General features: G+C 34.5%; 1 protein-coding gene and 1 long non-coding RNA gene across 2 annotated transcripts; one reads left to right on the plus strand and one right to left on the minus strand.

The window, feature by feature from the left end:
- The first annotated feature begins 6,057 nt into the window (after positions 1 to 6,057).
- LOC107616535 (disease resistance protein RML1A) lies at positions 6,058 to 13,163 on the plus strand. Its single transcript, XM_016318486.3, has 7 exons — positions 6,058 to 6,643; positions 7,448 to 8,501; positions 8,606 to 8,908; positions 8,998 to 10,534; positions 10,641 to 10,711; positions 10,999 to 11,344; positions 12,005 to 13,163. The coding sequence occupies exons 1-7, from the start codon at positions 6,168 to 6,170 to the stop codon at positions 12,934 to 12,936; spliced, it is 4,719 nt and encodes a 1,572-aa protein (XP_016173972.1). The 5' UTR covers positions 6,058 to 6,167; the 3' UTR covers positions 12,937 to 13,163.
- Positions 10,238 to 12,118, minus strand: LOC148543681 (uncharacterized). The gene is made up of 3 exons (XR_015899506.1): positions 11,986 to 12,118; positions 11,333 to 11,398; positions 10,238 to 10,348 (listed from the first exon to the last, which is right to left on the minus strand). It is a non-coding gene; the product is annotated as an uncharacterized LOC148543681 (long non-coding RNA).
- Positions 13,164 to 14,626: the final 1,463 nt, after the last annotated feature.

Below are 14,626 nucleotides of genomic sequence, written 5' to 3' on the forward strand. Positions count from 1 at the left end.
TTCCATCTTCACAATCTGAATCAATATCCTTCACAATACTGGGAATTAAGTTAGAATCACAAAAAGTAACATGTATGGATTCCTCTATTGTCCTATGTTCCTTGAGATAAACTCTATAGGCCTTGCTTGTGGTGGAATATCCAACAAACATTCCTTCATATGATTTTGGATCAAATTTTCCAAGATTTTCTTTATTGTTAAGCACAAAACATTTGCATCCAAAAATATGAAAATACTTAAGATTTGGAGGGGTTCCTTTCCATAGCTCATAAGGCGTTTTCTTTAACCTTTTTCTAATGATTGTTCTATTCAAAAATAACATGCTGTGTTCACAGCCTCAGCCCATAAGAATTTAGGAATTTCACTCTCACATAATATAGCCCTAGTCATTTCTTGAAGGCTTCTATTCCTTCTTTCAACCACCCCATTTTGTTGGGGGGTTCTAGGACATGAAAAATTATGAGAAATCCCTAAGTCATCACAGAATTTTTCAAAATCTTGATTTTCAAATTCTCTTCCATGATCACTTCTTAAATGGGCAATTTTCAAATCCTTTTCATTTTGAATTTTCTTACAAAGGGTGGAAAAAGCATGAAAAGCATCATTCTTATGAGCAAGGAAAAGTACCCAACTAAATCTAGAGTAATCATCTACCACCACAAGACCATAATGTTTACCTCCTAAACTTTGAGTTCTAGTAGGACCAAAAAGATCAATATGTAATATTTCCAATGGCCTTTTGGTTGAGATTCTATCTTTTGATTTAAAAGAGGATTTCACTTGTTTGCCTAATTGACAAGCGTCACAAGTGAGATCCTTATCAAACTTGATGTTTGGGATTCCTCTAACCAAATTTCTTTTGACTAGCTTAGAAATTTGATACATGCTAGCATGTCCCAACTTTCTATGCCAAAGCCATTTTTCAGATTCAAAAGATGTGAAACATGTTACATTTTGTTCCTTTAAATCCTCAAGAGTTAATCCATACACATTGTTGCATCTTTTAGCTTCAAGAAGAACATTTCCAGTTTTTTCACACACAACTAAACAAACAGATTTCTTAAAGATAACTTCAAAACCCAAATCACAAAGTTGACTAACACTAAGCAAATTATGTTTCAAGCCATGTACAAGGAGAACATCATTTATACAAGAAGAAAAGTTTTTACCAACTTTCCCAACAGCCACAATTTTTCCTTTTGCATCATCACCGAAAGTGACAAGTCCTCCATCATAGTCATCAAGCTTTATGAAGAAGGTTGCCTTTCCGGTCATATGCCTAGAGCATCCGCTGTCCATATACCACACATTTTCCTTCCTTTTGGATGCTAGGCACACCTACAAAACAATGCTTAAGTAACCTTAGGTATCCAAATCTTTTTGGATCCTTTTACGTTAAACCATCTTCTATGTCCTAAGCCATTGTAATCAAAAACAATTTTATAAACTTTGTCACCAACCATTCTTTCACCGAAAAAGCATTGAATGGGAAAGTGTCCATTCCGATTGCATAGTCTACAAAACCTTGGAGTTGCCTTTTTGTTAAAGTAGGTGGGATCTTGGAATCTTGTGTCATTAGAAGATGAAGCAATATTTTCAAAAAAATGAATTTTCAGATTTATGAAACCCCAACCCAGCCTTATCATAAAGAGGTTTTTGACTAGCCAAGATGTGATTTAAACTTTCAGAACTTTGTGTAAATTTGGCCAAGTCTTCCTCAAGTCTTTTAACCTTTTTAAGCAACTCTTCATTTTGTTTAAAACAGTCCACATATGCAAGAACATAATGGTTACTTTCACAGCTCCTAACTTGGGCTCTTAACTGCTTATTTTCTTCAACAAGATCACAAGCAGTTTCGGCCTCTCTCACTTTTTCTTTTAGAAAACTGTTTCCGGCCTTAAGAATGGTAATTTGCTGTTCAAGTTCTTGATTTTCCAGCAGAAAACATCTTATTTTTTCAGAAAGGTGGTCTATCATAAGATGGAGATCTTCAGTGTTAGGGTTATGAAAGACTACCTGATCTATGTGGTCTGCCATGAGACATGTTTGTGACTTGGTCTCGGTTTCTTCATCATCATCATCAGAGTCATTCTCCAAGTCTTCCCATGTGGCCATCAGTCCTTTCTTCTTTCCTCTTTTCGGCTTTTCCTCCTTTTTCAGCTTGGGACAATCAGATTTGAAATGCCCCATTTCCTTGTAATTATAGCAAGTTACCTTGCTAAGGTCTTTCTTTATTCTCCTTGTGCTGCTGCCTTTGCCTCTGAGCTTAGCCATTTTCCTGAATTTTTTTGCAAATAAAACAAACTCATTTTCAGAAGAGTTATCACTGGATTCATCATCCAGAGGGTTAGTCACAGAAGAAAATGCAATTCCTTTCTTTTTTGTATCCTTTTTCAAATAGGTATTTTCAAAAGCAAGAAGATTTCCTCTCAAATCATCAAGTGTCATGGAGTCTAGGCTACTGCTCTCAGAAATAATTAAAGCTTTAGTTTCCCACTCTTTTGTGAGACATCTCAACACTCTTCTTACTAGCACAGAATCAGAATGTGTAATTCCCAGAGCATCTAAGCCAACAATGATAGCATTGAACCGTTCGAACAGTTCATCAATGGACTCTCCTTCCTTCATTGCAAACATTTCATATTCTCTGTTTAGCATATCTGTCCGAGTCTTCTTGACAATGGTGGTTCCTTCATGGGTGATTTGCAATTTGTCCCAGATTTCCTTTGCCGTTGTGCATCTTGATACCCGTCGGTACTCCTCGAAGCTGATAGCACAATTGAGCATATTTATTGCCTTGGCATTTAACTCCACCTTCTTCCTATCTTCCTCGGTCCATCTTGCTTCTGGTTTGAGAGAAACAACTCCTTCTGCACTTGTGATAGTTGGAAATTGAGGCCCTTCGAGAATAATCTTCCAAAGTCTATAATCCACTGCTTGTACGAATATCTTCATCCTCTCCTTCCAATAGGTATAATTTTTCCCATTGAAAAGAGGGGGTCTGTTGCTTGATTGACCTTCAGTTAGATTATAAGACACCACATTTGCGCCACTGTTTTCTGCCATGAGGATCTTTACTCCAAGCTGCAAAGCTTGATCTCTTTGAGACCAAGCTCTGATACCAATTGATGGTTTCAGTGGCTAAGAGAAGGGGGGGTTGAATCTTAGCCCTCTTTTTATGTTGCTGACACTTGCTGAATACAGAGGAAGGCTTTTCTGTTTTAGCTCGTCTCTGGACACGAGACTTTTTGTTTTTGCTCGTCACTTGCCACGAGACTTTTTGTTTTGTCTCGTCACTTGGCACGAGACAATTTTAGTTTTTGCTCCTGTGCAGTAGAAATCAGAAATGGAGTTGGAGAGAAGAAAGATTACACCAAGATATATCCTGGTTCAGCTGCTAAGTGCAGTGCAGCCTACATCCAGTCTCCATCACAAACATGATGGAATTTCACTATAATCAATCTGATTACAACTTGTAAAGTGCTAACCCAACTTACAAGGGGATTCCCACAGAATCATGAAACACAACATAGATGAACAAAGGAACTCTAAGACATCTATGGCTTTTTCTTTTAATTTTGCACTCTCTGCCTTTTTCCGCTCTATGGCTTTTTCATTACAAACCTCACTGTTTGCCTTTTACCATGAGACTCAAGACATGACAAAATTAAACAGAAAAATACAAAACAGAATACATTGAAGGAGAAGAGAAAATTGTTAGCTCAGGTAGCTCTGAGAACACTGTGCCTTGCACTCTCAAATTTTTCTCCTTACTTCAAACAGTGGCTGTCCACCCTTAATATAGAAGAGGGGAGCCTCCACTTATTGAAGCCAAAACCGAACCAACTTCTTCCTCCTTCAACAAAACCGGTTCAGCCACACACAGAGAGAAGAGATAACCATGCATTAACCAACATGCAATTACCTCTAGTCCTTTCTTGATCATCACCCTTCATCAATCCGAGCTCTTCATCCTTGGCTTGCTCTCCAAGATGAAATTCTGGCCCTTAATGCTTCATGATGATGATGACTTCATCTGCTTCAATCTCTGCCTTCAACCATCACTTCGCCACTCTAGCTACTCCCTGTGGTGGTTGAGCAGAATCAAAGACAAGCCATGCTTCAAGAATCTCCCTTGCTGGCCGAGATCTTCTTCTTCCTTTTTGAGCATGCAAAGCCCAAGATAACCTCACCAAATCTGACCACATTTGGTAAGTATCTTAGCCACAGCTCATTTTTATTTTAGTATGTTTTCTTGTCATCATTGTGATGGTCTTTAGGCTTGCTCTTCCTTCCTTTTGGTAGCTTATTTTTGCTTTCATGGCTGCCTTTGTTTCCTGTGTAATAACCGAAGAAGAGAAGCACAAAGAGAGAGAGAGAAGAAAGAGAAAATAGAAACAAAGCTATGAGTGTTATGAAAGATAAATTAATTAGATGCACTTCTCCATGCTTTGTGTAGTAGCGTGTAGGCTACTATTCATTGCCATCAAATCACTTGACTTTTTCTCTTTCATATTCCCAAGGACTGCATTAACTTTTCTCTATAAAATTTGAATTCCATAACAAGTTAATGTGAAGTCCGTTGGAAGCATGCCACCTGATTCAATGAGTTGGGTTTTCATCATTGTTTCCCAATTCTATTTTTCTTTCGGACCATGCATGCAAAACAACTTGGGCTTAATGATAATATTTAAGTTCTGGCCTAATAGTCAACATTTGCTTTCCTGATAAATTTTGTAACAGATCAAGCATAGGAAGCATTCATCAAAACTAGATATGGGCTTATAATAACATTGAATTTGGCCCAATTAATTCAGCCATTTGATAGGAAACATATAGCTCGGCTGATTTTTAATTTGGGCTTGCAACATTTTATTTTCCGGCCCAATAAAATCCTGCACAGCAAAATTAACTTAATTAACACATGATTAGATTAATAATTTTGCTGTTAATAATGTTTGATCATCATCAATTTAGTTTAGAGTTTTCCAAACTCATCAATTTGTATTCTAACCTCAAGAAGAGATTTTTAAAACTCAAACTAAAGTGCTCATAATGTGTAATTGACGGCAGGATAACATTGAATCACTCTTACAAATGTTAGAGATACAAATAGGATGATTTAAACGTTAGAGACACAAATAGGATTTACCCCAAACGTTGAGGACAAAAACGATACTTTACTTTTAAAGATAATTAATAAAAAAATTATTTTTACATAAAAATATAAAAAAATATATAAAATTTTTTTTATGTAAATTAAGTCCATTCCTCATCTATTGCTTGTAATTTTCAAGTCATCATCTAATGACACTAGAAGAAGGAAATAAGACAATTACCTACAACCAAGACTGAAAATTAAATAAAGAATAAAGTATCGTTTTTGTCTTCAACGTTTGGGGTAAATTCTATTTGTGTCCCTAACGTTTAAATCGTCTTGGTTATAGATAATTGTCTTGTTTCCTTCTTCTAGTGTCACTAGATGATGACTTGAAAATTACAAGCAATAGATGAGGAATGGACTTAATTTACATAAAAAAATTTTATATATATTTTTTATATTTTTATGTAAAAATAATTTTTTATTAATTATTTTTAATATCAAAATAAAAAAATATACAAGAGATAATGCAGGAAAAATGGTGCATATAAATTTTTAATACAAAAATTTACAACTATGTCAGATTCACGTCAAAATCAATAACTAAAATCAGCTATTAAAATAGAATATATATAAAAATATAAAATACATACTAAAAATTAGTTAAATTATATATATTTATATAAAAATATATAGAGACTGATTTTGGTATGTAAATAGTATTTTTAAAATATTTAAATTTTTTTAATATAAAAATATTATTTATACATTAAAATCAACTATCAATGTATTTGTATATAAATATTTGTAATTTAATTTATTTTAAAGGTATATTTATATTTTAATATGTATTTATAATTTATACAAAAATATATAATGATTGATTTTAATGACTGATTTTAATGTAAACGTACCATATTCGTTTTTAAATTTTAATAATAACCTTAGCAATGGTTGACCTGCCGTGAGATCAAAAGATTTTGTCCTAGTAGAAAGAGATCTAAAAGGCGATGCAGGTCTGCAATCATCTGAGTAGTAGTTAATTAGAGGTGCATTACGATAATATATGTCGTCTTCTTGTACAACAACATACGATGTATTCATCAGCTTCAGAGGTGAGGACACCCGCGAAACATTCACTGTCCATCTGTTTAGCGCTCTGGAAAACAAGACAATCCGGGCATACATGGATTGTCTTCTCCAGAGAGGAGACGAAGTCTGGCCGGCACTCGAGAAAGCCATCGAGAGCTCGCTGATGTCCATCGTGGTTTTTTCAGAAAACTACGCGACCTCAAAGTGGTGCTTGGAGGAACTCGTCAAGATTATTCAATGGAGGGAAGATCACGGTCAGGTTGTTATCCCAGTTTTCTATAGAACAGATCCGTCAGATATACGCCACCAAAGTGGGAGTTTTGAGAAGGCGTTTGCAAAATACGAAAGAGATCTCACAGAAAGTGAATCCAACAGAGACAAGATAAGCAACTGGAGACAGGCTCTCAAGAAATCAGCTAACATTTCTGGATGGCACTCCAAAAACTATGCGTAAGTATATATCATGAGAAACTCTATATTATTTTTAATTTATTTTACTTTCAGATATTAATTTTACTTGAATTTTAAATATTTTTATTGTTTTTAGTTTTTTTCTGTTTTTTTTTAATTTTTTTATTGACTAATTTTAAAATTAATTAACTAAATTAATATTAGTTCCTTAGACTTTTATATTTTGTTTTGAGAGACCACACATGTTTTATAAATTTGGAAAATTTGTTTATTATTAATAATAATAATAATAATAACCTGTGGTTAATGTTGCCTATATTGTCTTACCATTTTTTTAAAAAAAGGTATTTTAATAAATTTGTATGATTCATGTGATCAAATTTAGTAAATTAATTAAAAAAATGAAGTTACATAAAGTTTTAGTTCAAAATAATTAAATTAAAATACATCTTGTTTTGGTTACTTTAGCTAACTAATAAGTGTCTATAGAGCAATAAAACACCGGCTATGGAGAAATATTTTTTTTTATTTTAAAAATTTTATATATTAAAATAATAAACAAATCTACTTTAATAAAAAGTTGAATTACTTGAGATGACAATTAATCTATTTCTGGTTTTTTATTTTAAAATATTTGTGATTATTTAATTGAGGAGTATTAGAAAGCTCGCAAATTTTGTGATTTATAGCCATCAATTAACTATCATTAGTATTTTTAATGGTATGAAATTACATCTAATGATGTGACATCACTCAATTAAATACCGAATAAATTTTAATAAAACTGCTAGCCTATTTAATTTTCATAGTTATGTTTATCCTATGTTTCTCAACTCATTGTAGGGACGATCATGAGCTCATCAGAAAGGTTGTGAATGATGTATTGAAAATGCGTATTCTAAAGCACCCCATTGTACCAACAGGCCTGGTTGGAATTGAAGAAATCCGTAAAAATGTTAAATTCTACATTAAGCAACACCGAGTAATTGGAATTTGGGGTATGGTTGGAATAGGCAAGACAACCATTGCTAAAATGTTATTTGCAAAATCCTTTCCTCATTATGACCATGTTTGCTATGCGGAAAATGCGAAAGAATATACGCCTCAAAGGCTTCTCTCAGAGCTATTGAGAGAAGAAATTTCCACTGATGTAACCGGATTCATGAACAGTATTAGCAGCCTTAGCAATAAGAAAGTTCTCATTATCCTCGACAATGTGAATGATTTTGATCAACCGTTGTTAGAAGCAGTGTGTGAAGGGTACAAGAGCCATAGTAGAGAAAGTAAACTTATTATAACAACAACACATAAGCATTTGCTTGAAAACAGAGTTGATTGGATATTTGAAGTTCAACAATGGAACGATTCTAAATCTATAGAGCTTCTTAGCCTGAAAGCATTTGAGGAAAGCATCCCTCCAAAACCTTACGAGAGTCTGGTAAATAAGGTTGTTAGGTATGCCGGGGGAATTCCATTAGCTCTGAGCCTTTTGGGTTCATATCTTCGATCCAAAAGCATTCAGTTCTGGGAAGGTACTTTGGAAAAGCTCGAGAAGCATCCAGATCAGCGCATTCATACTGCCTTTAGAAAGATTTATGATGAATTGGAAGACCTAGACAAGGAGATATTTCTTGACATTGCATTCTTTTTCCATGGAGAAAAGAAAGATCTTGTCACAAGCATATTAAAAGCCTGTGATTTATCACCGATAAGAGGAATAGAGGTCCTTCAAGATAAAGCATTGATTACTACTATTCCGTATAAAGAAACAATCGAAATGCATGGCTTGCTAAGAAAAATGGCTTTCGAGATCGTACGCAAGGAAGAAAAAGACCCTAGAAAACGTAGCCGACTGAGGGATACTGAAGACATTCGTGTTGTACTCAAAGATAACAAGGTAAAGAACAGGTTGTATCTGTATGCTTTCTTGTTTTGCACACCTTTTTATTTGGACATTATATCATAGCTTATGTTGCACTTTTTGGTTACATTGTTTTTCAGGAGAGTCTTGATGCAGTTGAAGGCATAATATTAGATTTGTCTAAAATTAAAGACTTGCGTTTGAGTCCTGGCGCATTCAAAAGGATGAATAGCTTGAGATTTCTAAAATTATATATCCCCTCGGGTCAGAGTTCTGGTAAGATGATCCTTCCTACACACCTTGAACCGTTTTCTGGTAAATTAAGGTACTTTGAGTGGCATCAGTACCCTTTCAACACTCTTCCACCAAGTTTTTGTGCTGAGTTACTTGTTGAGATTCACATGCCGCACAGCCGTGTCAAGAAACTTTGGAATGACAAGCAGGTAAAGATATAAACATACATACTCATGTGTATCACATTTTCTTTTTTTATTAAATTCAAATATGAAGATTTTCCATTCTGATGGAACAGGAACTCTATAATTTAGAAGGGATGGACTTGAGTGAATGCAGAGAGTTAAAAGAGCTTCCAGATTTGTCTGAGGCTAAAAGACTCAAATGGGTGAATCTCTCTGGCTGCGAGACTTTGCCTACTCTTAATTCATCTGTATTTTCCTCCAATGAACTTGTTTCTTTGATACTGGATAGGTGCACAAATTTGCAGTGTGTTAAGGCCAAAAGGCATCTGAATTCTCTGCAGCACATAAGTGTCAAAGGCTGCTCAAATCTCAATGAATTTGCAGTATCATCAGATTTAATTGAAAACTTGGATTTGAGTAACACAAAGGTTGAAAAGCTGGACGAATCAATTGGGCAGCTACAGAAGCTCAAATGCCTCAATCTAGAAGGTTCAAGAGTTGAGCGTCTTCCAAAGCAGTTATCAACTCTAAAATTGCTTAAGGAGTTGAGGCATTCATACAGTGAACTAGTAATTGACAAGCATCAGTTGCAAGAACTGTTTAACGGCTTATCATCTCTACAAATACTACATTTGAAGGATTGTAGTCACTTACTTGAATTCCCTGACAACATTGATGCCTTATCGAAATTGCGCGAGTTAAGGCTAGATGGAAGCAATGTGACCAGGTTGCCTGCAACCATCAAGCGTCTTCAAGAGTTGGAAATTTTGTCCCTAAAGGATTGCAGGTTTCTTGAGACACTGCCTGAGCTTCCATCCTCTGTCAAGGAGTTCTCTGCCGATAACTGCATCTCATTGGAGTCTGTATCAGCTCTAAACACTCTGGCAACAAAGATGGTGGGAAAGACGAAACGCATCTCCTTCAATAATAGCTTGAAATTGTCGGCCGGACACACATTGCATTCGATCATGGAAAGCATCCATTCAACAATGGTGAGTGCTGTATCTAGCAATGTCACAGTAAGAAGCTATGCAACCGATGTCCATAGCTACAACTACAATAGTGTGGAGGTCTGTTTGCCAGGAGACACAATCCCAGATCAATTTGCATATAAGACGGAGAAATCCTCCTCCATAACAATTGAACTCCCTGACTCTCCTTCCAACTTTCTTGGCTTTATCTATTCAGTGGTTCTTTCACCGCCTCATGGAATGAAGATGCACGGTGCCAAAATCCGATGCGAATACAACTTTGCAGGAGGTAAGAATTCTTCGTGGGAGGACATAACCATAAGTGAATTGAACTCGGATCATGTATATATATGGTATGATCCATTCCTCACTGACAAAATTCTTGGTCAATATGGGACAAGTTTTCATCTTGAGTTCAGTGTTGCAACGGACACCGGGGAAGCTGATGACTCCATCACTATTAAAGAATGTGGTGTTCAAATCATAAATGAATCTGAATTGCAAAGATTTTTACTGGAATTAGATAAGAAGAAAAAGGACTTGGAGGAGGAATCATCAAAGCAGCAGTTACATGCACCACATGGATATCAAAATCACAGTGACAGCCATGTCCAGACACCATCTCAATACTTGAAGAAAGAAAGACTTGATGAGAAGCAGAGCAATGTACTGGGTGCAGGTACACATTGAATATGTTTTTCGATATGTACTTAATAAAAAAAATTTATTACATCTTCAATAACCATTCAGTACAAATACTAAGAGTTCAGATAATTTTCATGCAGAAGAGAAGATGAAATTTGCTCCCAATGAAAACAAGACTAGTGGTGGAGAAAGCCATGAGGAGAACAACATAGTAAGTCAAAAGAATTTCTTTTATGTGAGACATTAATTTTTATATACCGACACTCTGACATTATAAAATAGTTATATCAGTCAATAAAGTTAGAAAAATAGTTGTATTTCACTCTGCCATAATTCTTTACCGTTTCATAACATTATTGATAGAAACTTTTATGATCTTGAGTTCTTAGAAAAGGATTGAAAAAGCTTTGTTGACTTCATTCCTGTTACTCAAAACATGCCATAATTACAAACACAGGTAGAATCATTTTATACCTATGTTGCAATTACATTGTACAGGTCAAAGGCGAAGGAAATGAAGAAACACCAACTGAATCTGAAGCTGGACCCCCTCTATCAATTGATTCAGTTAATAAAAATGTGTCCAAGGACATTTCAATTGAAAATTATTATGATCAGCCAAATGGTATGGAAGAGGTCAAAGATTTCGAAGAAAAACTACAAGAAGTTCATCATAACATGCGTGATATGACTGCTGATGAACCAAAGCAAAAGGAACCAAATGCAGAACAAACGAAAAATCTTGGGCAACAAAACATAGATGCTAAGAAACTGCAAGAGCTACACAAAGAAGAAATGATTGAGCATGCTCAACCCATTAATTCCAGTATACCTTCGCATGGCGGTGAGTTCCCTTTAAGCAATCCCTTTCTGTCATTCATTATGTTGATGAAATGTACTGCTTAACAGAAATGTTCATCTCGGTTATTTATATTCAACCTCCATAACAATTCTGAGCAACACAATTAAGTAACAGAATGAACCACTTGATAACTAACTATAACTAGAAGACACGTGGGCTCAACAATAACCAGGAATAATCAAACATCCTAACTAACTTCTAGTTCTGACTTGACTTGCATCACAAGCTATCAAGTAACACAGCAACTAATCTAATAAAAATATTAGTGGCTACTTTCATATCTGAACCTATAACCTTGAATCCTTGAAATCACATGGAGATAACTATCACAACCTTCACTCCATATTTCTCTTCGTTTTAATTAAATTATCTAAATGAAAGTTTTCACATTATCCGATTATAAATAAATGAAAAGTGTTTTAATGAGATAAGACTTAATTTAGCGTTAGAGTTTTCATTTAATAATCAATTTGGTCTTTTAAGTTTACTCATGTGCAGTTTGGTCAGTGAGTCGTGAATCAAATTGATTTTTCTGTCATTAATCTAATTAATAAAATTCTTATCAAGTTGCGACAGTTAGTTTCACAACACATGTTTAACTTCGCCAAACACATATCAACTACCTTGATCTATTTTTTGCAGTGATCATGGCTCCTAAGTTGCCTCTGAAAGAACTCCGCCGTCACTTGAAGGCAAAAGTTGAAGCCAACCCTGAAAGAGTAACCCCAGCTACAAATTTAGCTATGGTAAGTTCTCTTTCTTCCCGTTCGAAGATTAAAGGCAAAAGAGTAGAAGATATCCGTTTGAACCAGGTTCCAACTGAAAATGCTTCTACTTCTATTGCACAAACTCACGATAAAATTGCCATTCCCTCCTTGGATGATCCTCAAGTTGCTCTGGAGTTGCTAAAACACTTCGATGCATCAGCGAAACGCCTCCAAATAACAGAGTTTGTGGACAATCATGTTCTATATCCATATGATCATTCCATAACAAAAGACCTTGATGTTTCGGCACTTTGTCGCTGGCTTCAAGTTCAAGGTCTTCGTTCAGTGAGCGTTGCGAGATACGCAGAGATGAAGTTCGAAGCGGCCAAACGGGAAAGAGAGGAAGAATTAAGAGTTGCAAGAGAAGAAAATGCAAAGTTTGAAGAAGCATTGAAAAGAATGGAGGACAGGGTTTCACATGTTGAATCGTTGGAGAAAAGAGTTGAGGATTTGAATACTGAGGTGGCTTCTTGGAGAAGTAAATATGAGGAAACTGAAAAGTCGCTGAAAGAAACCCAAAAGAAACTTGAAGATGAGAAAGATGCAGGAGCTCAGAGAGAATCTTATTGGAAAAGAAGAGAGAGTGAGCTGATTACGGAGGCAGCAATTCAGTTGGTTTGGTCGTTTGAAAATTGCAGGTTGCAGGTTTCCACTTTGTACCCCAACATTGATTTAAGTAGGCTTGGACCTTTCAAGGAGATTCAAAATGGGCAGATAGTATCCCCATCTGATACGGAGGAGACTGAAAGTGAAGAAGACACCAGCAACTTTGACAATGGTGGTCACGACGATGCCCGTGGCGACTAAATTATTTTTTTGATCCCAAGATTTAAATTTTGATAGTGCCCGTCTTGGGAGGGATTTTTTTTTTAAGTTAGGAGTGAGATTAGAGTTCGAGATTTTTAGGAAAAGATGAGTAGACTGCGCCATTGAATTATAGCTTGTTAGCATCTTGGAGGAACTAATTATGCACTCTTCAATTACTAATAAACATTCTATTTATATTATCTTACTAAAATATCCTTGATTTTGTCTAATTTTAAAAATCTTAGTCTCCATTAATTGATTATAATAATAGATGTATATAGATTTTAATGGTTATGTCATTTAAAAAAAAAATTAATTTCGTTTGTTAGATTAAAAATGGGATCATTACAAGTATATATATTTACATTCAAAGATTCAAACATTAAAACACCTTGTTAAAGCACCTTGTGAAAACACCTTTTTAAAACTCTTGCTACAACATTGATCTTGTTTAACTTCTTATTGAGTTCTGTGAAAAGGATGTTCGAAAACCTTCCCATTTCAAACTTCAACTTCTCCTGCTTGGATGTTTCAGATGCATATGAGACTTTAGAATTGTTAATTGTCAACATCAGCTCCTTGCTTTCACCTACCCAATTCTTATCCTCATCTGTTAGCTTCCTCCTTCCATACTAAATTGCAATATTTGAGAATACACATAACAGGGATAAAATCATTGCCCACAAGGATGCCGATGACCTTTCTTGAACAACTTTATATCATTGATTGTAAGGAATTGTCATCTCTTCCTAACATGGATCAAATTAATAATCTTCAGTATTTGAAAATATTTGGTTGTCCCACATTACGTGCAAGGTACAATAAGCAGACAGGTCCAAATTGGCCCAAAATTGCTCATATCCCACAATGCGAGGTTAGTTCAAATAATCTATTTCATAATATTACAAATCTAACTACACTGATTTTATTATTATTATTTCAATTTATCCATGAATAATTAATTATTGTTAGATTTTTAACTAACCAGTTAGAGTTATATATCTTACTCTGCCTATAATTAATTCTAAAACTTTTTAAATTGACAATCTAATTTTCTTTTTAAATAATTGTGTGTAATTTATATATAAAAGGCATCGTACAGTGAACTAATTAGTCCTTATAATATGAAATACTTCCAAATTTTGAAAATGTAATATTATATATATAAGTTATATATATTAACATGGGAATGTAGATTTTAGAATAGAATAGAATAGGTTTGGAACTTCTAATAGAAAGATCTTTATCAATGAAAATTAAAACTTGTAAATCAACTTCCTGATCTTTTACAATCAATAATAGTTAATAAGAAGAAAAAGTATAGGTAACACTATTGTGGTGTGAGAATATAATAAAAAATGTGTTTTTACTATTAATTTCTTTGTAGTTTTATGCAGGTATTGCAGATAAAAAATAGTATCAAAAATATATCTAACTAGAATTTCATTAAAGATGTATAAAGAGGTTTAATTTTATTAAGAGTTGAATTATTTATTCGATTTGTTTTAGATAATAAAATTAGTACTAAGAAAAAATTGAGTAAATTGGATATTATTAAACTAATTTACTGTCTGTATATTATATAATAAAAATATTGAAAGTGTGCACCACTTATTTGTTGTTTATGAGTTGTTCCATCTAGAATACGCCTCCGAGGTATGGTCGGTGCAACGACAGAGATATGACTCGG

This window comes from Arachis ipaensis, chromosome B9, assembly GCF_059453495.1.
Source record: "Arachis ipaensis isolate K30076 ecotype BB chromosome B9, ASM5945349v1, whole genome shotgun sequence".
NCBI lineage: Eukaryota > Viridiplantae > Streptophyta > Magnoliopsida > Fabales > Fabaceae > Arachis > Arachis ipaensis.

What these genes read in the sequence shown, in the direction of transcription:
- LOC107616535 (XM_016318486.3), top strand. Translation starts at nt 6,168, where the DNA reads ATGTCGTCTTCTTGTACAACAACATACGATGTATTCATCAGCTTCAGA. An exon ending in GCCATGAGGAGAACAACATA is followed by an intron (nt 10,712 to 10,998) that starts GTAAGTCAAAAG and finishes TACATTGTACAG; the next exon opens with GTCAAAGGCGAAGGAAATGA. An exon ending in CAGTATACCTTCGCATGGCG is followed by an intron (nt 11,345 to 12,004) that starts GTGAGTTCCCTT and finishes TATTTTTTGCAG; the next exon opens with TGATCATGGCTCCTAAGTTG.